At 43.1% G+C, this 27,124-nt stretch overlaps 1 protein-coding gene and 1 long non-coding RNA gene across 3 annotated transcripts in view; one reads left to right on the plus strand and one right to left on the minus strand.

Moving 5' to 3' along the window:
* The window catches only part of SPRED2 (sprouty related EVH1 domain containing 2), a 119,335-nt gene extending 116,082 nt beyond the window's left edge, over nt 1–3,253 (plus strand). For both annotated transcript variants that reach the window (XM_079940694.1, XM_079940693.1), the window contains one exon: nt 2,448–3,253. In XM_079940694.1, the coding sequence (XP_079796820.1) occupies nt 2,448–3,113 (666 nt within the window). In that variant the 3' untranslated portion in view covers nt 3,114–3,253. The remainder of the gene's footprint in view (nt 1–2,447) is intronic.
* Nucleotides 16–5,702, minus strand: LOC307195987. The gene is made up of 4 exons (XR_013831014.1): nt 4,733–5,702; nt 3,349–3,531; nt 1,929–1,967; nt 16–301 (listed from the first exon to the last, which is right to left on the minus strand). It is a non-coding gene; the product is annotated as an uncharacterized lncRNA (long non-coding RNA).
* Nucleotides 5,703–27,124: the final 21,422 nt, after the last annotated feature.

A 27,124-nucleotide genomic window follows, 5' to 3' on the forward strand; every position in this document is an offset into this window, starting at 1 on the left:
CGGTCTCGTTCCTGGGGGGTCATGGGGTGGGCGGCTCCTGATCCCGGAACAGCCTCCTTCCCCTGGCGTTCAGCCACACGCCAGAGCCTAGGCCTCTTCTCCTGCTTAGTACCTCCGCCCCCATATTGGAGGTGGTGCAGGCGACTCACCCTCAACGCAGAGTCTTCTGTGCGCTGGGCACCTCGCCAAGCCCTTCATGTGCTTTATCTCCTTTAATCCTCACAAATCACTCACAAGCAGGTCCTCCGCATCCCCAGTTGAGAGATGGGGACGCTCGAGGCTTAGGGAGACAGAGTCCCTGCTGGAAGAAGATGGAAATGCAGGTCTCCGCTCACGCAGGACACTATGCTACCTCCTGGTAGCATACTGTGCCTTAGCATACGCTAACACTATGCGTTCCTGTGTCCAAAGGGCCTCCCGGCTTTGTGTGAAAGCACAGGACTGCGATTGGGACCACAGAATACTGTACACTTGGCTTGAGCGCCCTGGCATCGCGGGCTGCAGGCCCAGGCTTGCTTGGGGAGCTGTAGCTGGAATTCAGTAATTCAACAAATATTTACCAAGCGGCCGTTTTTCAGAGCAGGTTCTCAAACTGTGGGGTGTGGACGGGTGCCCACGTGGGTGATGTGGCCACCAGTCTGCTTTGAAAAGAGAAAAAGCACGAGGCACTGAGGTTTTATAACATAGATTTATATGACTTTTTTTCAAAATCCATTTTACTGTGTGTGCTTCCTAATATTTTTGGCATTAAAAGTTCTTTTTTAAAATCACATTATGGGAGCAATAGATGGGAATTGACTTTTTGATTCTCCTTACTTTGCAAAATAAATTATTAGCAAAGTCTGTGTCAGCTCCCAAGATTTGTTTTGAAATAATGAAGGATTGTGATTTGCCAAAGTTGGGGAAACTCTGACATGAAGAATCTGGCAGGAATTAGGGCAAATCAGAGCCTGTGAGACGTGGCCCTTGCTCTGGTGGGAAGTGATGAGTAAAGCTAATCACCATGTGATAAATTCTAGGACAATATTATAATGACAATGTTGGCAACAGGTACCAAGCACATCCTGTGTGACCGGCCCTATGCTGACACCGCACAGATTCTTTCTCTTCATTCTTTCAGTAGCAGTAGCCCTATGCAGTTTGCTCGTCAGGGAAACCAAGTCTGAGGCTTAGCGACTTGCTGGTAAATTTCATGGTCCGAATTCCACTCCAGTGGGTTTGCTCAGAGCCATGCTCCTCATCCCTTCATGCTCGGGGCTTCCCTGGTGGCGCAGTGGTTGAGAGTCTGCCTGCTGATGCAGGGGACACGGGTTCGTGCCCTGGTCCGGGAAGATCCCACATGCCGCGGAGCGGCTGGGCCTGTGAGTCATGGCCACTGGGCCTGCATGTCCGGAGCCTGTGCTCTGCAGCGGGAGAGGCCCGCGTACAAAAAAGCCTTCATGCTCAAAGGGCGTCGAAGGTGGAAAATCTCATTGTTTGCCACAACTGGGATGCCCTGTGCAAGGCAGGCTTACCTGCATCCACTCAATAACTATGTATTCAGCACCTGCTCCTCTGGACAAGGCACTGATGCAAACTGTAACGGGACAACCTGCAGAGATGACTATTCCTCCCTAAGGGATGCAGGTTGGGTTTGAAGGCTAGAGGGTGTGGCCCTGGGTTGGGCCATCCCGGGCTCAGATTCCAGCTCTGCTGCTCACCACCTGTGAGATCCTGGCAGGATTCAAACACAGTTGGCCTCTGGAGCCTGTACTCTTACCCTTTGCATATCTCAACATATCTCAACATCTTATCTTCCCAGCCAGATTACAAGGTACTTCTGAGCCTCATAGTTTGCTGTTCTGCACGTGACCCACAGTGACACATGCGTTTTATATCATGGCCCAGTAGGCACACGTTATGTACACAAAGATAACAAGGGTACTTACCTTGTAACATGCAGTGCACTCCAGTGTTCTGCTGTTTCTCTGAACAAAAAAGAAACCAGTCTTAAAAAAGAGAGCATGCTGTACAAAAACAGGTGAAACTAATCTAAGCTGTTAGAAATCAATGTTCCTTAGGGGTCACTGTTCCTTACCTTAGGGGTGGGGGTCACAGAAGGGAGGTTGAGGATATTCTAGGGAGGCCTCAAGTTCTGCTTTCTGATCTGGGCATGTCCAGCTTCTGAAAATTCACTTTACTCTTACGCTGTGTATACTTTCCCCCCCATATATGGTAATACTGCAACAGAAAGGGGGGAAATGCTGGTCTCCACCCATTAAATTGACTTCCTGACCCAGGAAGGGATTGGGACTCACAATTTGAAATACATCTTTGACCCACAAGCTGTTCAGTAATTACAGGATGGGTCAGTTCCTTAAAGCAATGCCTTTGCCAAGGTGAAAGATGCGTATCGGAGGTTTGTTTTGCCACTGCTATGAAGTAACGCCTCCTTTTTCCTGGGGCAGCCGATGCCAAGGCCCTACCGCCAGGTGAGCTTCCCGGACGACGACGAGGAGATCGTGCGCATCAACCCCCGGGAGAAGATCTGGATGACGGGCTACGAGGATTACCGGCACGCGCCGGTGAGGGGCAAATACCCGGACCCCTCGGAGGACGCGGACTCCTACGTGCGCTTCGCCAAGGGCGAGGTCCCCAAGCACGACTACAACTACCCCTACGTGGACTCCTCAGACTTTGGCCTCGGCGAGGACCCTAAAGGGCGCGGAGGCAGCGTGATCAAGACCCAGCCCTCCCGGGGCAAGTCCCGGCGGCGGAAAGAGGACGGGGAGCGCTCTCGGTGCGAGTACTGCCGCGACATGTTCAACCACGAGGAGAACCGGAGGGGCCACTGTCAGGACGCGCCCGACTCCGTGAGAACTTGCATCCGCCGGGTGAGCTGTATGTGGTGTGCGGACAGCATGCTCTATCACTGTATGTCAGACCCCGAGGGGGACTATACAGACCCGTGCTCGTGCGATACTAGCGACGAGAAGTTTTGCCTCCGGTGGATGGCCCTTATCGCCTTGTCTTTCTTGGCCCCCTGTATGTGCTGTTACCTGCCCCTGCGGGCCTGCTACCACTGCGGAGTGATGTGCAGGTGCTGTGGTGGGAAGCACAAAGCAGCTGTGTGACTCGGTTTCCCTCCCCACCGCCCTCCATCCACAGCCCTAAGGGGACTTGTCTCCTCCATCCTCTCATCTCTGCCCGCTCCTGGGTACCCAAGGCGCCGTTCCAGCCTGGGGAACCTGCCTGGTGGACTCTGCACCCCTGCATCAGTCTCACCCACGTGTGCGCACACAGTGTTCTAAGGCGAGGAACCGCCGCCTAGACCCTCGTGTATTATTAACAATCTGTAATCAAGCTAACCGTCTCATCATCCAGGTGTTGATTTCATGTCCTTCCTGCCCACCTCTTCCAGTTCCAAGGCACCTTCAGTGGGAACTGCTGATTTTTGGGTGGGTTTTGTCGTTGGTTTTTCCAGGAGCTCCGAAGACCATCTTTCTCTTGGTTGAGCTTGCCTGTGGCTGACGAGTTTGCTTCCTCAGGTTCCTGTGGAAATGGAATGTCAGAATGATGAAACCCTGCCAGATGTATTTTAACCTGCAGTCAGTGATTATGTATAGGAGGTGAGCTAGTTAACAAACTTCTACCACAAAACGAGATCGCTTTAACTTTTCTAAAGCCAAACTTCCCATGTAAGCTGCAGTTTCTACCTTGAGCCCATCATCATCTTCTGTCTCCACACCCCTCCCCCCAAAAAAGTCGGTCAGTTACTTACTGATGCAAAACATTCTCTCGTAAAATGACTGAGAACTGAGCCTTAACTTCAGATTAACTTGCGAGAATCAGGAAAATTCTTTAAACTGCATCGCATCCTCTCAGACCAGGGCTAGAAAGGGGGATTCCAGGTTTCTCCGAGCCTCCCTGGTTACCCCTAAAGGAGAACTTTTTAAAATTATGTCACCGCCACTTGTAAAAATTTAGCAATATCAGAAGAAACCGCTAATGAAGTAAGGAATTTTGCTTATTGTTTTGCAAACCAAATAGTCTCTTCAAACCAAACCAGTGTTCTCCCGAACACGGTCCAGTTGAGAAACGCTAAAGGTTGTAAATAAAACTTACGGGAGCTTTTTTCCCCCCAGTGGCTATTTTCTATTATTAACTGGGGGAAATTTTAAATGTCATCAATTTGAAGAGTGGTGGGTTGCATTTTGTTCATGGGTTTGTGTTTTTGTTTTCATTTTGGACTCAATTTCACGTCACCAAATTCTTCGTTTACACTTGGGAAAAAACAAGGCCATATGTAAAAACCCTTCCGATGCCTAAGTGTCTTTCTCCTGCAAACCCAAACTTGCCACTTTGGGTGCACGGATGGTTAGGTCAGCAGGCTGGGTCCACCTGTCGCCTTGCCACATAGGAGGCTTCTAATTAGCTGGAAAAGAGTATTTTTCTAATATATTGCAAGGAATAGCCAAATGTTATTGCAGAAAGAGGAAAAGTGAAGAGTGGTTACCTGTACCTAGCATAGTACAATCAGAACGCCGTGGAGACCATAGGGGACAGGCTTGTCAGCGCTGGCTCTTCCCACCATGATCTTCCTGTGATTATCGCCAGCTGAGTGCATGGCCTCATTCCTCTCTCCCCACTCCCCCCATCCCTTCTCAATTGCACACAGGACATCAGTCTCCAAGGAAAGGGACTTTTTTTTCTAGTCTGCCAATCATATTGGGAAAGTGCTAGCCACACTTACCTTCCTGGGAATGTTTTCAGCTCACCTGAGAGCCCTTTGCAGTTCTTTATCAGATCACCGATGTAAATACCCAGTGTGCTTATGAGTTTGTTGGTAGACGTTTTCATTTGTCGAAGTGACTGGTTTGGGTCTTCCAGTTTGGGAAAGGAGCAGAGAGCTGTTAATCTGGTGATGCAAGAAAAGAGCCACTTCCCAGCCTGGAGAACATCTAGAAACCTTCAGCCAGCCTCCAAATGCTGTCGAAAGACCATCTTCTCCCCCGTCCTGAGGCATTTTCTCAGGGTCTTTCTCAAGGTCTCCTCTCTACAAAGCACAACACTAATGTATGTTTTGTTAGACCTCAGTTCAAGCGTCCCTATTTATTTCAGTAAGAATATACCTATCCCAGACGCTTTTGTTTGCCCTCTCTGTTTATTCGTTATCTGTTTCTATCTTCCTTTACCCCTTGTCCTTTTCCACCCCTTCGAAGAGTTAACGCTAGTGACTCTTACTCCGCGTATCCTTTTTGGTTTGTGTAGAAGGTACAAGGACAGCCACGGGGACATTTATGTAAATACGTCTCTCTCTAATTGCCACACTGCAGCCGAACAGTGTGTAGTATTTTCCCAGTCAGCTTTGCCATACTGATGTCAACCACCTAAGAGAAATTATTCAGATTTTATTTTTGTATCTGTGGTAACAAAACATTAACCAAAAGAGTTTGTTTGGAAGCTTTCCCCGAACCTCCCCCCCACCCCCCCCCAAAAAAACCCACCAAGCTATTTGCTCACATTAACAAATTAAAGTGCCTGAAGCGTAATTCATTCTTTACCTGTATACTAAAAGCCCCGTTGTATTGATTTTTTTATAATAAGCCTTTTTACCTCTGTGTAAAAAATATATATACAAGTGTATGATGTACATTTTAGTTCTTAACTTTTTTTTATGGTTTCTAATATGTATGACCAATGTAGCCATTGCTTTAAAATGTACCGTGTAAATATAAACACATCCTATGAGATCGCTGGCTTTGGGATGTTTGTCTGGAGACGGTGGCGTTCGAGCCTCTGCGGACGTGGGAGCTCTCGCACACAGGATGGGAAGGGGTTTCCTTTTGAGGAGGATGTGTGGACACCGGTCTGTTCTTGAGGCCCTTCCCGCCTCTGGTTATGTCATATTCCCCGGGGGAGACTGCAGCTCCTTGGGCTCAGATGCCTCAAGTGAAAAGAATGCTGTATCACCGCCCAGGGAACACCCCCTCTTCCTCGGCCTGGCTTCCCCCAAGCGTGCTCCACGGAGGGAGCCGCTGTACTTCCTCTGGGTTGTTTCCCACTGACTCCTGCTGAACCTTAAGAGTGTGTTTGTGTGGAGTTTGGAAGATAGTTTCTCACAGAACACAACTGTTAAAACTCCAAGATCCTTGGTCTCCTCAGAGCGGTTGGATTTTAGTGATATTTGGCCCACTTTCAGTTCCAAATGGGATCTTTGGATACGCAAATGTTACAGTGACAAAGTGTGGAGTCCTTTAAGGGTAACAGAAGAAAATTTCAGCTTCTTCTCTAGAGAACCAAGTAGGGGCCTTAAAAAGAGATGTGCAGAGGGGTCCCTTCACATTAGTCTTGACTCTTGCCAAAAAGGGTGACTTTTCCAAACCACTGGCAAAGGTGAAAAGCAACAGGAGATGCTGGGAATTAGAAAGTGAATGGAGAGAAACAAGCCGTGAAGATTGGTAATTGAGATGATTAGAGAACTTCATAAGAGCTCTTTCATTAGACTGGGAGGGGCACAAACCAGGTTAATAGGGGGTGAAGAGTCAACATGGAGTCAATAAAAACATCAAACGTAAAACATGTTTTCAAGAAGTTTGATGGTCAAGGAATAGGGGGATTGCTCTGAAGGAGAATTGGTGAAGTAGAAAAATAATATTTGCTGAGACAGTATATATTCATTTACTGATTATGACAATCCTGAATAAATGGCTCTGATTTTTAAAAAAAGAGAACTTGGAAGGCACGTCCAGAGCTTCAGGGGGCCCGAGATCTGACCTCACGCCACCCTCCAAGGCACGTCCCTCCTGTCATCCCTATTTGAAGTTGAGGAACTGAGGCTTAGAAGGGGTAAGTAACTAAGGTCACCTGTGGTCTCATGAGGCAAGGACCAAACCAGATGACTGACTGCAGAGCCCAGGTCCTTGCCAGCCCTCACTGATAGCTCTGTCCACCCGCTCCGTTTGTGGCCTTGAAAAGTGGGCGCCAGGAAGAGCCTTGCCCAGTCCGGGCTGCTACAGGATTCATCTGTCATCTGGTGCCCTGTGCGCTCAGCCAGGAGCTGGGCTCTACATCCGTCATCTCCTTCAACCCTCTTCGGAGTAGAGGGTTCATTTCCACTTCACAGGTGAGGAAGCAGGGGTAGAGAAACACGTTACTAGTCATTAGATAGTTACTAGCCGTTAGCCCTTGGGCAAGTGATGTCACCCTCCTGAGCCTCAGTTTCCCTGGGTGTAACAAGTGGGATAGCCACCCTCAGCATGTCATGAGGCTCAATGATTACAATTCACACTATCGTTACAGTGCAATACTCAGGAGGTGCTTCAAAATGCTCCTTCCTTCCTCAATTCCTCCTCTATTCTGGGACCCTAGGAAACACCAAGAACTGGAAAGGACAGCATCTTTGGAAGTACAGGAGGCCGAAGCCATTGTGGATATTTTGTGAGTATGTAGACCTACAAAATGTGTGTGTTGGGATTTCTTTTTCTGAACCTCTCTGCAATTCTAAATTAGGTGTTTCTTCGCTGCTGGCCCTCCCAGATCCCTTCACAGCCCTCGAAGGCTGCGGAAGGGCACAGGGCTGGCTGATTCCTTAGGAGCCAGTGCACACAACCTGCCGTACAGAGCCGCCTTCCTCAACCTCCAGCTCCGCTTCTGCGGCCTTTGGGGTGTGAGTCGGTGGCCTCATCTCCTGGGCCTCTGTTTCTCCCTGCTGCACTCCTGTTGCTAGTTACCACTCACCCTTAATGGTGGGCGCCCCCCAGAAAATCAGGAGATCTTCCCAGGGGACAAAGTGTTGTCACAAGAGTTCTGTTTCCCAGGGATTCAGGGTGGTTTGTTATTTGAGCGTGGCTTTCAAACAGGCTGCCACAGCGCCATCCATGTGAACGAGGGGCCAGAGCTTGTAAAAGTGTGCCGGCTGCTTGCAGGCGCTCTGATTGCAGGCCTGTTGGGCTTTCTGATTTGTGGGGTTAGCTGGTTAGAAATAGCACACTTCGTCTGTTTGTTTAGGCCCGAACCAGATGGGTGGAGTGAAGGGAGAGGACCCTGGTGACATCTTGCACCACCAGATACCAGTTGTGACCTTGCAAATCAGGGCCCTACCATCTCCTCAGCTAGAGCAGCCACCTGTGTTAGTGGTTCCTTCCAGGCAAGCTGACCCCCTAAAGGGCAGTGTTGGGGCCAGGGCGGAGGTGGGGTAGAGGGTGGAGAGTAGGAGGAGACAGGCTCTGTAAATTTATAAAGGAGGAATAAAGCCAGTTACGTGATAGTCATGCCTTGTACCCTTTTCCTCTCATTGTGTCTTGCCCTCTTATTTTTTTTCCCCAGTTTTGGGGGAGGGCTGTGATTATTATAAAAGTAATATACATAGTCATAAAAATGTCATACACCACAGAAGTTTAAAAAGGTGTGTCTCCTCGTACTAGTTTGCTAGGACTGTTCACATCATCATCTCTCTCTGTGTATCTCTGTGTCCAAATTTCCCGTTTATAAGGATATCAGTCATACTGGATTAAGGTCCACTCTAATGGCTAATTTTAACTTGATTATCTCTGTAAAGACCTATCCCCAAATAAGTTCACATTCTGAGGAAAGAGATTAGGACTCCCTATGAATTTGGGAGAGACACAATTCAACCCATAACACTCCTCTGTCCCACCCAAAGTAAGCACTGTGTGTCCTTCCAGATTTTTCTATACATTTATACACAGATGTGTGTATGTGTATACATTTGTGTGTGCATGTGTGCATGTGTTTCTTTCCTCTTTGGAGAGGATCAAAAATACAGCTGTGCATCTACCTATACTGCTCTGAAACCTGTTTTTTTTGTTTTTACTTAAAAATACATCTTCAGCCATTCTATGCATTTTGATTGGAGCCTTTAGTCCATTTCCATTTAAAGTAATTACACACACACACACACACACACACATTGCCATTTTGTGAATTATTTTCTGACCGTGCTGTAGTTTCTCTGTTCCTTTCTTCTTCTCTTGCTCTCTTCCTTTGTGATTTGATAATTTTCTTTAGTGGTATGCTTAGATTACTTTCTCTTTTGTATATCTACCATGGGTTTTGCTTTGTGATTACCATGAGGCTTACACATAACAACTTATAACAGTCTATTTTAAGTTGATTACATTATGTTCTAAAGGTCTACATTTTTAATCTCCCCCCACTTCATTTTCTGTTTTTCCTGTCATACTTTACTCCTTATCCTTACATACTTTACTGTATCCCTTAACTAATTATTGTAGTTATAGTTATTTTTACTGCTTTTGTCTTTTAACCTTCATACTAGCTTTATAAGTGATTAATCCACCACCTTTACAACATTCGATTATTCTAAATTTTACCATATATATATATATATACCTTTACCATTGAGATTTATAGTTTCATATGTTTTTCTGTTACTAATTAGTGCCCTTTCTTTTCAACTTAAAAGAAGTCCCTTTAACATTTCTTGTAGTGCTGGTTTAGTGATGCTGAACTCCTTTAGCTTTTGCTTGTCTGAAAAACTTTCTCTCTCCTTCAACTCTGAAGGACAACTTTTCTGGGCATAGAGTATTCTTGGTTGGTAGTTTTTTTCTTTTAGCACTTTGAATATATCTTGCCATTGCCTCTGGCCTGCAAAGTTTCTGCTGAAAATCAGCCGATAGTCTTATAGTAGTTCCCTTGTATGTAACAAGTTGTTTTCCTCTTACAGCTTTTAAGATTCTCTTGTCTTTAACTTTTGACATTTTAATTATAATGTGTCTCTATAGAGCCATCTTATGTACTGCCTATAAGAAGCTCACTTCTGATGTAAGGACACACAGAGACTGAAAGTGAAATAATGGAAAAAGAGCAGTTCTAAGAGGGAAGTTTATAGTGATAAATGCTTACATCAAGAAACAAGAAATATCTCAGATAGACAACCTAACTTTATACTTCAAGAAACTACAAAGAGAAGAACAAATGAAGCCCAAAGTTAGTAGAAGGAAGGACACAACAAAGATCAGAGTGGAAATAAATGAAACAAAGACTTAAAAGGCAATAGACAAGATCAAGAAAACTAAAATCTGGTTCTTTAAAATGATAAACAAAATTGCCAAACCTTTAGCTAGACTCACCAAGAAACAGAGGACTCAAATAAATAAAATCAGAAATGAAAGAAGAGACATTACAACCGATACCACAGAAATACGAAGGATCTTAAGAGACTACCGTGAACAATTATACACCAAAAAATTGGATAACCTAGAAAAAAATGGATAAATTTCTAGAAACATACAACCTATCAAGATGGAATCAGGAATTCCCTGGTGGTCCAGTGGTTAGGACTCGGCACTTTCGGTGCCATGGCCTGGCTTCAATCCCTAGTCAGTGAACTAAGATCCCACAAGCCATGCTGTGTGGCCAAAAAAAAAAAAAAAAAAAGAAAGAAAGAAAAATTAATACTAATCCTTCTCCAGTTCTTCCAAAAAATAAGTAAAGAGGAGGAAACACAAATTCATTTTACAAGACCAGCAGTACTCTAATACAAAACCAGACAAGGACACCACAAGAAAAGAAAATTCCAGGCCAATAAGCCTGATAACCATAGGTGCAAAAGTTTTCTACAAAATATTAGCAAACCAAATTCAATAATAATTACAAGAATCATACACCATGATCAAGTGGGATTTATTCCAGGGATGGAAGAACACTTCTGAATCTTCAAATCAATCAATGTGATACACCACATTAACAAAATGAAGAACAAAAATCATTATAATCTCTATGGATGATACAGAAAAAGCTTTTGACACAATTCAACATCCGTTTCGATTTTTTTTTAAATCTCATTACAGTGGGTTTAAAAGGATAGTACCTCACATAATAAAGGCCACATATGACAAGCCCACAGCTAATATCATACTCAAGGATGAAAAGCTGAAAGGTTTTCCTCTAAAATCAGGAACAAGACAAGGATGCCCACTCTCACCGTATGTTTTAATCAACATAGTACTGGAAGCCCTAGGGAGAGTAATTAGGTGAGAAAAAAGAAATAAAAGGCATCCAAATCAGAAAGGAAGAAGTAAGACCGTCTCTATTTGCAGATGACATGATATTATATATGTAGAAAACCCTTTATAAAGACTCCCCCCCCAAAAAAAACCTGTTAAACTAATAAATTCAGTAAAGTTGCAGGATACAAAATCAATATACAAATGGCTGATGCATTTCTAGACATTAATAATGAATTATTAGGAAGACAAGAAAATAATCCCATTTACAATCACACCAAAAAGAATAAAATGCCTAGGAATAAAATTTATCCAAGTAGGTGAAAGACCTATACACTAAAAACTATAAGACACTGATGAAATAAATCGAAGAAGATGCAAATAAATGGAAAGATATTCTGTGTTCATGGGTTGGAAGAATTAATATTGCCAAAATGTCCATACTACCCAGAGCAATCTACAGATCCAATAAATCTCTGTCAAAATTCCAATGGCATTTTTCACAGAAATGGAACAAGCAATCCTGAAATTGTATAGAACCACAAAAGACTCTGATTAGGTAAAGCAATTTTGAGAAAGAAGAACAAAACTGGAGGCTCCCTGATTTCAAACTGTATTACAATGTTATAGTAACAAAAACAGCATGGCTTCAGCATAACGTCAGACACATAGATCAATGCAACAGAATAGAGAACCCAAAAATAGTTCCGCACATACACGGTCAATGTATTTACAGAAAAGGAGCCAAGAATGTACAATGGGGAAAGAATAGTCTCTTTAACAAATAGTGGTGGGAAAACTGGATAGCCACATGCAAAAAGCTGGACCACTATCACACCATACACAAACGTCAAAATGTACTAAAAACTTGAATGTGAGACATGAAACCATAAAAGTCCTAGAAGAAAACATCAGTGAAAAGTTCTTTGACATTGGTCTTGGTGGTGATTTTTTGGATTTGACACCGAAAGCAAAGGCAACAAAAGCAAAATTAAATAAGTGGGACTACATCAAACTAAAAATCTTCTGCACTGCAAAGGAAACCATCGACAAAATGAACAGGAAACCTATGGAATGGGAGAAAATACTTACAAAGTATATATCTGATAAGGAGTTAATATCCAAAATATATAAAGAACTCATACAACTCAATAGCAAAACCACAAACAATCTGATTAAAAAATGGGGAGAGGAAATGAATAGACATTTTTCCAAAGAAGACATACAGATGGCCAACAGGTACATGAAAAAGTGCCCAACGTCACTAGTCATCAGGGATTGCAAATCAGAACCACAATGAGATATCACCTCACCCCCATTAGAATGACTATCAATCAGACAAGAAATAACAAGTCTTGGCAAGGATGTGGAGAAAAGGGAACCCTCGTGCACTGTTGGGGGAAATGTAAATTGATGCAGCCACTATGGAAAACAGTATGGTGGAGGTTCCTCATAAAATTAAAAATAGAACATACGATCCAGCAATTCCACTTCTGGGTGTTTATCCAAAGGAAATGAAAACACTAACTCAAAAAGACAAATGCACCCCAACGTTCATTCTAGCATTATTTACAGTAGCCAAGACACACACACTGGAATATTACTCGATATTATAAAAAAGAAAGCTTGCCATTTGTGACAACGTGGATGAACCTTGAGGGCATCATGCTAAGCGAAATAAGTCGGAGAAAGATGAATACTGTATAATTTCACTTCTATGTGGATTCTGAAAGGAAGAAAAATGAACTCATAAATACAGAGAACATATTGGTGGTTGCTAGAGGGAGGGAGTGTGGGGTGGGTGAAGGGGGTCAAAAGGTACAAACTTCCAATTATAAAATAAAGTAAGTCCTGGGAATAATGTACAGCATGGTGACTATAGTTAATAATCTATATTGTATATTTGAAAGTTGCTAAGAAAGTAAATCTTAGAAGTTCTCATCACAAGAAAAAAAAAATTTAACTGTGGTGATGGACTTGCTGTAGCGATCCTTTCACAGTATATACAAATACTGAATCAGCACGTTGTACACCTGAAACTAGTATAATGTTATGTCAATTATGTCTCAATTTTTTAAAAGCTCTGAGAATACAGTTTTCTTTCATTTAGTCAGACATTAAAGAGACTTGCAAAATATAAGCCAGTGACTCTCTTCTCACTATTTTTTTTATTTGGAAAGCAGTTTTTCATTAAAAATGTTATTTATGTTAACATGCAAAGGGCTCATTATTTAAAATAAAATTTTAATAAATATTTTTAAATTTCTCAGTTTTAGTTTCTAATGCAGTCATATCAATAACTGTACCCTACTCAGACTGAAGCTCTTTGGGGTCCTCAATAATTTTTGAGTATAAAGGGATCCTGAGAACAAAATGTTTGTGACCTCTTCCTCTCTTTGGTCAACAGGCTGTTTCTTACTCAATTCTGCCCTTTTTCTCTTCAAATGCAGTTTTAACTCTGCCTTTTCTCTTCTGGGTACTTTATATTATCTTCTTATTTTCACCAGCTCTCTTTGTATCTCTTCTTATATCTCAGACTGTTTTGTTCCTTCTAAGTTCCTTCTTCAGCCAGTTCCACTGAGACCATATCTTCTTGCATCTCTCAGAGGACACAGCGCAGCTGTTATCTAAGATCAGCCTCTGTTTCTTGTAGAAAAATCAACCACAGTCATGCTCAGAGAGATCTGCTATTTCCAAGTCTTGAGGACAGCTTTTCTCTCCTTCAGGCTCTACTGTCTTTTCATTGGCCCCTTGTTGGTACTTTTTTTTTTTTTAAAAGAAGATGTTGGGGGTAGGAGTTTATTAATTTATTTATTTTTGCTGTGTTGGGTCTTCGTTTCTGTGCGTGGGCTTTCTCTAGTTGTGGCAAAAGGGGGCCACTCTTCATCGCGGTGTGCGCGCCTCTCACTGTCACGGCCTCTCTTGTTGCGGAGCAAGGCTCCAGACGCGCAGGCTCAGTGGTTGTGGCTCATGGGCCTAGGTGCTCCACGGCATATGGGATCCTCCCAGACCAGGGCTCGAACCCATGTCCCCTGCATTGGCAGGCAGATTCTCAACCACTGCGCCACCAGGGAAGCCCGGTACTTTTCCATCACATGGAGAAGTACCCCTCTATCCAGGCTCAGTCTTGCCCATCAGATGAGGTAAACGCAGGGTCCTTAGCCTCCCACTTGGGTGCTGGCAGCTTCCTCTCGGGGATAGGAGCCTGCCTGGCTCAGACGCTCATGCTGGTGGGCATTGTCTGGGGTGTCTCTGAGCCAGCCTGGTGTGGTTGTCCTGCTCAGCTTTGGGGATCTCTGATTAGGCTGGAAAACCAAATGTAGTTTGCAGACGGCTGAGCAGCCACTCCCAGCACCTTCCCCTTTTTTACCACTGTTGATGGCAATTTCTCTAGCAATTAAACCTCTGAAGATGGTGCACACCTTCAGCCATCCTCCTCTCTCACACGCTGTGTTGCATGCTGGGATCTGTACTCTTTGTCATTTAGAGAGAGGCAGAAAAGGAGGATGAAACTACTCTCTGTCTGACCTCGAAGATAATTCCTGCCTGCCCAGGTGGAAGATCATCACCAATGAAGGAACTGAGTAAAACGAAACTACTTCCTTTCTTCTTGGGGACTGTCTGTCCCATTCTGGCTCAGAGGGGGCAACACAAATGGTGCGAAATCCAAGAATGTTCTTCTGAGTGCATCCCAGTGGACAGCGTGGTTAGTGAAAAATCTGCCTGGAGTTTGGCTCCCAGCCTCCCCTTTGGTCATAGGGTTGTTGCCAGGTTTCACATTTGTGTGGGACTTTCTGGGAATCTTAGGGAGATGCTGCAAGGGGTATCATGTGTGTCTGGTCTGCTTCTGCACTCACCTGGGGGGGGGGGGTCTTTGGGAGTCATATTTGTGGCTTGATGCAAAAACCATCTCGCGTTTTTGTCTTCTTTTGTCAAGCCTGGGTAATAACTACCTCTGTCTCATGCTCGCCATGCTCCATTAGTAACTATGGTTGCCTTCTGAGCGTCTTCCAAAAAAGCCTTTCCTTGCCAAAAGAGACAAAACTGATCATGTCTGCCCAGCCTGAAAGCTGACATTGTAGGCCATCACAAAACCAGCCTGTGCAGCGTGCAGTGGAGGAGAAACACGGGACCCGCAGCTGTGGCCCTTTTCTGAGTCTCCCCTCTGAGGCCAGGAAGTTGTGGTGTGGTTCCTGCATGCTGCTTTTGAATGAACGTCTTTGCTTCCTTGCTGCCTTGATGCGACAAGCAGAAGCCACTTTTGAAGATGCCTTGCCCCGATGGGGCCCAGATATTTACATAGTGGCCTTTCAGCCCATGAGCAGTGTGCACCTCTGCAAATATTTTAGGCCTCCCTGCATGCTTGTGGGCCCCTAAGTGCCATTCACCAGCTTTTAAGTTTGTTCTGCAGGCAGTGAGTCACCGAGAGGGAGGCCTGACTCAGAGCACAGCGGGCCCCGGCTGTCTGCCTCCGCCACCTCCTACCGCTGCAGACTTGGCGGGGAAGGAAGCAGTGGGTTTTACAGCTGGTGTTTTTGGTTTGGAAAAAAGAGAGAGAGAGAAAAAAGAATTTCTTTTAAAAAATACCTTGCACATGTAAAATGACACTAAATGTAAGTATATATGCAGTATTTTGAGACGAGAGAAATGGCGTGGTTTGCATGATTCATCACTCCTCTTGATGACAGCAAAGGAGGTTTGCACTCAGCCTCTGGTATTTTGGAAGTTTGTTCCAAATGCTCTGAAAAGAGAGAGAGGAGGACCAGCTTCCTCGACCCTTCCTCAGAAAGAGGGTCGGGTCTGAGCTAGATTAGGGCAGCACAGGTTTGCTTCTGTTCCTCTCATCTGACTGAAGATTCTCATTTTTTCTATCAAAACCTGGGTCAACTGCTTCTTCATGGGTGCAGGGGGGCCAGGGTGTGGGGACGGGAGAAAGCCATACTTTCCCGAGTCTGACTTGAGCCTAGAAATATATGTTGACAGGGCCAGATGGGAGCGTCCTGCCCTTGCTGCCTCTCAGCAGGTGCACTGGGCTCCCCAGAGGCGGGCCGAGCATCGCCAAGGTTGGGCGGCCAGTGGCCGGGAACACGCAGTCTTTCTAGGATTCGGCCTTTGCGAGTTACCAAAACATGGTGTGCTGCTCTGAGGCTGACACATACCTTGGCAGGGGCGTTGGGACTCCTGCCCAGAGCTGGGAGTCCCTGAGGTCAGGCTGGCCTCCAGGCTGCAGTTTGGAGGAGGGGCCTCACGGTGGGTGGGGTGACCTCTGTGGATGGACGCACCGCCTGGGAGCACCGTGGCCACAAGAAACAGGCTGACCCCGGGAGCAAGGGCACAGTTAGGGCACCCGGGGAGAGTCTGGCAGCAACACGCCCAGGCACCCCACATCCCCGCCCTCACATGCACCACGAGAAGGGAGGACCTCCTCGCTCCCTCCGTCACAGGCTCACTGCAAGTTCATTGTCGGGATTAAGCAGCCCTCAGCATAAAAGCGGACCATCGTAACTCTGAAATTCAGAACTTCACTTTTCCAAATCTGCGTTACACTCAAGTTTGGCGAAACAGAGTGCTTAGTCCAAAAAATTTTTAAATTAGCTCTATTCTTCTGTTTCTTGCATTGGGAGGCAGTTTCAAGAGTATTTGCCTTATCAAGAGACCTTAATAGACATTTCTCCAAAGAAGACATACAGATGGCCAGTAGGCACATGAAAAGACGCTCAACATCACTAATTATTAGACAAATACAAATCAAAACTACAGTGAGGCATCACCTCACACCAGTCAGAATGGCCATCATTAAAAAGTCTACAAATAACAAATGCTAGAGCAGGTGTAGAGAAAAGGGAACCCTCCTACACTGTTGGTGGGAATATAAGTTGGTAAAGCCATTATGGAGAACAGTATGGAGTTTCCTCAGAAAACTGAAAATAGAACCTGCCATATGATACAGCAGTCCCACTCCTGGGCATATACCTGGACAAAACTATAATTCGAAAACATACCTACACCCCTGTGTTCATAGCAGCACTATTCACAGTAGCCAAAACATGGAACCTAAACGTCCATTAACAGATAGATGAATGGATAAAGAAGATGTGGTACATGCATACAGTGGAATACTACTCAGCCATAAAAAAGAATGGAGTAATGCCATTTGCAGCAACATGGATGCAACTAGAGATTATCACACTTAGTGAAGTGAGTCAGAAAGGGAAAGACAAATACCATATGATATCACTAGTACGTGGAACCTAAAATATGGCACAAATGAACCTATCTACAAAACAGAAACAGACTCACAGACATAGAGATCAGATCAGACTTGTGGTTGCCAAGGGGTTGGGGGGAGGGAGAGAGATGGACTGGGAAATTGAGGTTAGTAGATGCAAACTATTACATTTAGAATGGATAAACAACAAGGTCCTACTCTATAGCACAGGGAACTATATCCAATCTCCTGAGATAAACCATAATGGAAAAGAATATTAAAAACAAAGAATATATATATATGTGTGAGTCACTACAGCAGAAATTAGCACAACATAATAAATCAATTATACTTCAAATAAAAAATTATTAAAAGTATTTCTGTCATAAAATATGACATTATCTTCATTACATTTATTGTCATGTAAAAAGCAACCTGAAATTGTATTAAGCCTTGAAAATGTGCCAGTGCACCACAATCAGAAATAAACACAATCCATACTGAAGGCATAAAATTGACCGATACTAATAAATTTCAATTAATATAGAAAAAAAAGAATATTTGCCTAATAATTTTCTAAGGTTCAGCTCTGCGTTTGTTGTGTGGGGTTTTCTGTACGTGTGTTTTATTTGGCAATAAGACGGTTAAGACTACCTGGGCTCTTTGGTGGGGCTAATGGCAGACTCTGGAAGGGCTCACGCCAAGGAATACTTCCCAGAACTTTTGCTGCCACCGTCCTTGTCCCTTGGTGAGCCACAGTTGCCCCCGCCTCTGCAGGAGACCCTCCAATACTAGCAGTGATATCAACTTGTGAAAAGGCCTGGCCAGTTGTCATGCAGAAAGTCTCTATTCTGTACTGATCTCTCTATTTTCCCATGGCGTGAAATTGTCTATGCGCTGGCTTTCTTATAAACTGGAAGATACACCAGAAATACATGTACACGTGGAACAACTCCTACAGAACACCTACTGAATGCTGGCAGAAGACCTCAGACCACCCAGAAGGCAAGAAACCCCCCACGTACCTGGGTAGGGCAAAAGAAAAAAGAATAAACAGAGACAAAAAGATAGGGATGGGACCTGCACCAGTGGGGGGGGAGCTGTGGAGGAGGAAAGGTTTCCACACACTAGGAAGCCCCTTCGCGGGCGGAGACTGCGGGTGGCTGAGGGGGGAAGAAGCCTCGGAGCCGCAGAGGAGAGCGCAGCAACAGGGGTGCGGAGGGCAAAGTGGAAAGATTCCCGCACAGAGGATCGGTGCCGACCGGCACTCACCAGCCCGAGAGGCTTGTCTACTCACGGGCCGGGGCGGGCGGGGCTGGGAGCTGAGGCTCAGGCTTCGGTCAGAGCGCAGGGAGAGGACTGGGGTTGGCGGCATGACCACAGCCTGCAGGGTGTTACTGCGCCACGGCTAGCCAGGAGGGGGTCCGGGGAAAAGTCTGGACCTGCCGAAGAGGCAAGAGACTTTTTCTTCCCTCTTTGATTTCTGGTGCGCGAGGAGAGGGGATTAGGGGCGCTGCTTAAAGGAGCTCCAGAGACGGGCGCAAGCCGCGGCTAAAAGTGCGGACCCCATGCAGGCATGAGAAAAGTGAGGGCATGAGACTGCTAAGGCTGCTACTGCCGCCAGCAAGAAGCCTGTGTGCGAGCACAGGTCACTATCCACACCCCGCTTCCGGGAAGTCTGTGCAGCCCGCCACTGCCAGGATCCCGGGATCCAGGGACAACTTCTCTGGGAGAATGCACGGCGCGCCTCAGGCTGGTGCAACGTCACACTGGCCTCTGCCGCTGCAGGCCTGCCCCGCACTCCGTGCCCCTCCCTCCCCCCACCCACCCCCCCCGCCCCGGCCTGAGCCCCCGAAGCAGCTGCTCCTTTAACCCCCTGTCCTGTCTGAGCAAAGAACAGACGCCCTCCGGCGACCTACACGCAGAGGCAGGGCCAAATCCAAAGCTGAGCCCCTGGGAGCTGTGAGAACAAAGAAGAGAAAGGGAAATCTCTCCCAGCAGCCTCAGGAGCAGCGGATTAAATCTCCACAATCAACCTGATGTACCCTGCATCTGTGGAATATATGAATAGACAACGAATCATCCCAAATTGAGGAGGTGGACTTTGAGAGCAAGATTTATAATTTTTTCCCCTTTTCCTCTTTTTGTGAGTATGTATGTGTATGATACTGTGTGAGATTTTATATGTATAGCTTTGCTTCCACCATTTGTCCTAGGGTTCTATCCATCCGGTTTTTTTTCTTAATAATTATTTTTATTTTAATAACTTTATTTTATTTTATCTTATTTTATTTTACTTTATCTTCTTTCTTTCCTTCCTTCCCTCCTTCCTTCCTTCCTCCCTCCCTTCTTTCCTTCTTTCTTTGTTTCTTTATTTCTTCTTCTACTAATTCTTTCTTTCTACTTTTTCTCCCTTTTATTCTGAGCCGTGTAGATGAAAGGCCCTTGGCGCTACAGCCAGGAGTCAGTGCTGTGCCTCTGAGGTGGGAGAGCCAAATTCAGGACACTGGTCCACAAGAGACCTCCCAACTCCACATAATATCAAACGGCGAAAATCTGCCAGAGATCTCCATCTCAACACCAGCACCCAGCTTCACTCAACAACCAGCAAGCTACAGTGCTGGACACCCTATGCCAAACAACTAGCAAGACAGGAATACAACCACACCCATTATTAGGAGAGAGGCTGCCTAAAATCATAATAAGTCCACAGACACCCCAAAACACACCACCAGACGTGGACCTGCCCACCAGAAAGACAAGATCCAGTCTCATCCACCAGAACACAGGCACTAGTCCCCTCCACCAGGAAGCCTACACAACTCACTGAACCAAACTTAGCCACTGGGGACAGACACCAAAAACAACGGGAACTACAAACCTGCAGCCTGCAAAAAGGAGACCCCAAACACAGAAAGATAAGCAAAATGAGAAGACAGAAACACACAGCAGATGAAGGAGCAAGATAAAAACCCACCAGACATAACAAATGAAGAGGAAATAGGCAGTCTACCTGAAAAAGAATTCAAAATAATGATAGTAAAGATGATCCAAAATCTTGGAAATAGACAAAATGCAAGAAACATTTAACAAGGACCTAGAAGAACTAAAGATGAAACAAACAATGATGAACAACACAATAAATGAAATTAAAAATACTCTAGCAGGGAGCAATAGCAGAATAACTGAGGCAGAAGAACGGATAAGTGACCTGAAAGATAAAATAGTGGATATAACTACTGCAGAGCAGAATAAAGAAAAAAGAATGAAAAGAACTAAAGACAGTCTCAGAGACCTCTGGGACAACATTAAACACACCAACATACAAATTATGGGGGTTCCAGAAGAAGAAGAGAAAAAGAAAGGGACTGAGAAAATATTTGAAGAGATTATAGTTGAAAACTTCCCTAATATGGGAAAGGAAATAGTTAATCAAGTCCAGGAAGCACAGAGAGTCCCATACAGGATAAATCCAAAGAGAAATTTGCCAAGACACATATTAATCAAACTGTCAAAAATTAAATACAAAGAAAGCATATTAAAAGCAGCAAGGGAAAAACAACAAATAGCACACAAGGGAATCCCCATAATGTTAACAGCTGATCTTTCAGCAGAAACTCTGCAAGCCAGAAGGGACTGGCAGGACATATTTAAAATAATGAAGGAGAAAAACTTGCAAACAAGATTACTCTACCCAGCAAGGATCTCATTCAGATTTGATGGAGAAATTAAAACCTTTACAGACAAGCAAAATCTGAGAGAGTTCAGCACCACTAAACCAGCTTTACAACAAATGCTAAAGGAACTTCTCTAGGCAAGAAACACAAAAGAAGGAAAAGACCTACAATAACAAACCCAAAACAATTAAGAAAATGGGAATGGGAACACACATATCGATAATTACCTTAAATATAAATGGACTAAACGCTCCCACCAAAAGACACAGATTGGCTAAATGGATACAAAAACAAGACACATACATATACTGTCTACAAGAGAACCACTTCAGACCTAGAGATACATACAGACTGAAAGTAAGGGGATGGAAAAAGATACTTCGTGCAAATGGAAACAAAAAGAAAGCTGGAATAGCAATTCTCATATCAGACAAAATAGATTTTAAAATAAAGACTATTAGAAGAGACAAAGAAGGATGCTACATAATGATCAAGGGATCGATCCAAGAAGAAAATATAACAATTGCAAATATTTATGCACCCAACATAGGAGCACCTCAATACATAAGGCAAATACTAGCAGCCATAAAAGGGGAAATCAACAGTAACACAGTCATAGTAGGGGACTTTAACACCCCACTTTCCCAAAAGGACAGATCATCCAAAATAAAAATAAATAAGTAAACACAAGCATTAAATAATACATTAAACAACATGGATTTAATTGATATTTGTAGAACATTCCATCCAAAAACAACAGAATACACATTCTTCTCAAGTGCTCATGGAACATTCTCCAGGATAGACCATATCTTGGGTCACAATTCAAGCCTTGGTAAATTTAAGAAAATTGAAATTGTATCAAGTATCTTTTCCGCCCACAATGCTATGAGACTAGATATCAATTACAGGAAAAGATCTGTAAAAAATAAAAACACATGGAGGCTAAACAGTACACTATTTAATAATGAAGTGATCACTGAAAAAATCAAAAAGGAAATAAAAAAATACCTACAAACAAATGAAAATGCAGAAACGACGACCCAAAACCTATGGGACACAGCAAAAGCAGTTCTAAGAGGGAAGCTTATAGCAATAAAACACTACCTTAAGAAAATGGAAACATCTCAAATAAACAACCTAACCTAGCACCTAAAGCAAATAGAGAAAGAAGAACAAAAACAACCCAAAGTTAGAAGAAGGAAACAAATCATAAAAATCAGATCAGAAATAAATGAAAAAGAAATGAAGGAAATGATAACAAAGGTCAATAAAACTAAAAGCTGGTTCTTTGAGAAGATAAACTAAATTGATAAACCATTAGCCAGACTTATAAAGAAAAAAGGGAGAAAACTTAAATCAATAGAATTAGAAATGAAAAAGGAAAAGTAAAAACTGACACTGCAGAAATACAAAAGATCATGAGAGATTACTACAAGAAACTCTAGGCCAAGAAAATGGACAACCTGGAAGAAATGGACAAATTCTTAGAAATGCACAACCTGCCAAGATTGAATCAGGAAGAAATAGAAAATATGAAGAAACCAATCACAAGCAATGAAATTGAAACTGTGATAAAATATCTTCCAATAAACAAAAGCCCAGGACCAGATGGCTTCACAGGCAACTTCTATCAAATATTTAGAGAAGAGCTAACACCTATCCTTCTCAAACTCTTCCGAAATATAGCAGAGGGAGGAACACTCCCAAACTCATTCTATGAGGCCACCATCACCTTGATACCAAAACCAGACAAGGATGTCACAAAGAAAGAAAACTACAGGCCAATATCACTGATGAACATAGATGCAAAAATCCTCAACAAAATACTAGCAAACAGAATCCAACAGCACATTAAAAGGATCATACACCATGATCAAGTGGGGCTTATTCCAGGAATGCATAGATTCTTCAATATACGCAAATAAATCAACGTAATACACCATATTAACAAATTGAAGGAGAAAAACCATATGATCATCTCAATAGATGCAGACGAAGGTTTCGAAAAAATTCAACACCAATTTATGATAAGAAAAACCCTGCAGAAAGTAGGCATAGAGGGAACTTTCCTCAACATAATAAAGGCCATATATGACAAAGCCACAGCCAACATCATCCTCAATCGTGAAAAACTGAAAGCATTTCCACTAAGATCAGGAACAAGACAAGGTTGCCCACTCTCACCACTCTTATTCAACATAGTTTTGGAAGTTTTAGCCACAGCAATCAGAGAAGAAAAGGAAATAAAAGGAATCCAAATCGGAAAAGAAGTAAAGCTGTCACTGTTTGCAGATGACATGATACTATACATAGAGAATCCTAAAGATGCTACCAGAAAACTACTAGAGCTCAGCAATGAATTTGGTAAAGAAAACACTCCCATTTACCATTGCAACAGAAGAATAAAATATCTAGGAATAAATCTACCTAAGGAGACAAAAGACCTTTATGCAGAAAATTAAAACACACTGATAAAAGAAATTAAAGATGATACAAATAGATGGAGAGATATACCATGTTCTTGGATTGGAAGAGTCGACATTGTGAAAATGACTCTACTATCCAAAGCATTCTACAGATACAATACAATCCCTATCAAACTACCACTGGCATTTTTCACAGAACTACAAAAAAATTTTCACAATTTGTATGGAAACACAAAAGACCCTGAATAGCCAGAGCAATCTGGAGAATGAAAAACAGAGCTGGAGGAATCAGGCTCCCTGCCTTCAGACTATACTACAAAGCTACAGTAATCAAGACAGTATGGTTCCGGCACAAAAACAGAAAGATAGATCGATGGAAAAGGATAGAAAGCCCAGAGATAAAGCCACGCACACATGGTCACCTTATCTTTGATAAAGGAGGCAGGAAAGTACAGTGGAGAAAGGACAGCCTCTTCAATAAGTGATGCTGGGAAAACTGGACAGGTACATGTAAAAGTATGAGATTAGATCACTTCCTAACACCATACACAAAAATAAGCTCAAAATGCATTAAAGACCTAAATATAGGGCCAGAAACTATCAAACTCTTAGAGCAAAACATAGGCAGAACACTCTATGTCATAAATATCACAGCAAGATCCTTTTTGACCCACATCCTAGAGAAATGGAAATAAAAACAAAAATAAACAAATGGGACCTAATGAAACTTTAAAGCTTTTGCACAGCAAAGGAAACCATAAACAAGACCAAAAGTCAACCCTCAGAATGGTAGAAAATATTTGCAAATGAAGCAACTGACAAAGGATTAATTTCCAAAATTTACAAGCAGCTCATGCAGCTCAATAAGAAAAAAATGAGGAACCCAATCCAAAAATGGGCAGAAGACCTAAATAGACATTTCTCCAAAGAAGATATACAGACTGCCAACAAACCCATGAAAGACTGCTCAACATCATTAATCATTAGGGAAATGCAAATCAAAACTACAGTGAGATATCACCTCACACCAGTCGGAATGGCGATCATCAAAAAAATCTAGAAATAATAAATGCTGGAGTGGGTGTGGAGAAAAGGGAGCACTCATGCACTGCTGGTTTGAATGTGAGTTGGTACAGCCACTATGGAGAGCAGTATGGAGGTTCCTTAAAAAACTACAAATAGAACGACCATATGACCGAGCAATCCCACTACTGGGCATATACCCTGAGAAAACCATAATTCAAAAAGAGTCATGTACCAAAATGTTCATTGCAGCTCTAATTACAATAACGGAGAGATGGAAACAACCTAAGCGCCCATCATCGGATGAATGGATAAAGAAGATGTGGCACATATATACAATGGAATATTACTCAGCATTACAAAGAAACGAAATTGAGCTCTTTATAATGAGGTGGATAGACTTAGAGTCTGTCATACAGAGTGAAGTAACTCAGAAAGGGAAAGTCAAATACCGTATGCTAACACATATATATGGAATTTAAGAAAAAGAAATGTCAAGAAAAACCTAGGGGTAAGCCAAGAATAAAGACAGAGACCTACTGGAGAACGGACTTGAGGATAAGGAGAGGGGGAAGGGTGAGCTGTGACAAAGTGAGAGAGAGGTATGGACATATATACACTACCAAACGAAAGGTAGATAGCTAGTGGGAAGGAGCTGCATAGCACAGGCATATCAGCTCCGTGCTTTGTGACCTCCTGGAGAGGTGGGATAGAGAGGGTGGGTGGGAGGGAGACACAAGAGGAAAGAGATGTGGCAACATATGTATATGTATAACTGATTCACATTGTTATAAAGCATAAACTAACACACCACTGTAAAGCAATTATATGCCAATAAAGATGTTTAAAAAAATAAGAAAAAAACACACTTGCTTAAAAAAAATCTAGAAATAATAAATGCTGGAGAGGCTGTGGAGAAAAGGGAACTCTCTTGCACTGTTGGTATGAATGTAAATTCACACAGCCACTGTGGAGAACAGTATGGAGATTCCTTAAAACACTACAAATAGAACTACCATATGCCCAGCAATCACACTACTGGGCATATACCCTGAGATACAATAATTCAAAAAGAGTCATGTACCAAAATGTTCATTGCAGCTCTATTTACAATAGCCCAGAGATGGAGACAACCGCAGTGTCCATCATCCAATGAATGGATAAAGAAGATGTGGCACATATATACAATGGAATATTACTCAGCCATAAAAGTAAACGAAATTGAGCTATTTGTAATAAGGTGGATAGACCTAGAGTCTGTCACACAAAGTGAAGTAAGTCAGAAACAGAGAGAAAAATATCCTATCCTAACACATGTATAAGGAATTTAAGAAAAAAAAAGTCATGAAGAACCTAAGGTTAAGACAGGTATAAAGATACAGACCTACTGGAGAACAGACTTGAGGATAAGGGGAGGGGGAAGGGTGAGCTGTGACAAACCGAGAGAGAGGCATGTATATTTATACACTACCAAACGAAAGGTAGATAGCTAGTGGGAAGCATCCGCATAGCACAGGGAGATCAGCTCGGTGCTTTGTGACTGCCTGGAGGGGTGGGATAGTGCAGGTGTGAGGGCGGTAGACGAAAGAGGGAATAGATATGCGAACATATGTATACGTAAAACTGATTCACTTTGTTATAAAGCAGAAACTAACACACCACTGTAAAGCAATGATACTCCAATAACGATGTTTAAAAAAAAGAAAGAAAAAAACGGAGAAGACTCAAATTATAGAATTAGAATTGAAAAAGGAGAAGTAAAAACTAACACTGCAGAAATACAAAAGATCATGAGAGATTACTACAAGGAACTCTAGGCCAACAAAATGGACAACATGGAAGAAATGGACAAATCCTTAGAAATGCACAACCTGCCAAGACTGAATCAGGAAGAAATAGAAAATATGAACAGACCAATCACAAGCAATGAAATTGAAACTGTGATTAAAAATCTTCCAACAAACAAAAGCCCAGGAGCAGATGGCTTCCCAGGCGAATTCTAACAAACATTTAAAGAAGAGTTAACACCTATCCTTCTCAAACTCTTCCAAAATATAGCAGAGGGAGGAACACTCCCAAACTCATTCTACGAGGCCACCATCCCCTTGATACCAAAACCAGACAAGGATGTCACAAAGAAAGAAAACTACAGGCCAATATCACTGATGAACATAGATGCAAAAATCCTCAACAAAATACTAGCAAACAGAATCCAACAGCACATTAAAAAGATCATACACCATGATCAAGTGGGGTTTATTCAAGGAATGCAAGGATCCTTCAATATATGCTAATCAATCAACGTGATAAACCATATTAACAAACGGAAGGAGAAAAACCGTATGATCATCTCAATAGATGCAGAGAAACCTTTCGACAAGTTCAACACCGATTTATGATAAAAACTCTGCAGAAAGTAGGCATAGAGGGAACTTTCCTCAACATAATAAAGGCCATATAAGACAAAGCCATAGCCAACATCACCCTCAATGGTGAAAAACTGAAAGCATTTCCACTAAGATCAGGAACAAGACAAGGTTGCCCACTCTCACCACTCTTATTCAACATAGTTTTGGAAGTTTTAGCCACAGCATTCAGAGAAGAAATGGAAATAAAAGGAATCCAAAACGGAAAAGAAGTAAAGCTGTCACTGTTTGGAGATGACATGATACTTATACATAGAGAATCCTAAAGATGCTACCAGAAAACTACTAGAGCTAATCAATGAATTTGGTAAAGTAGCAGGATACAAAATTAATGCACAGAAATCTCTGGCATTCCTATACACTCATGATGAAAAATCTGAAAGTGAAATCA

This window comes from Stenella coeruleoalba (assembly GCF_951394435.1).
Source record: "Stenella coeruleoalba genome assembly, chromosome: 13".
NCBI lineage: Eukaryota > Metazoa > Chordata > Mammalia > Artiodactyla > Delphinidae > Stenella > Stenella coeruleoalba.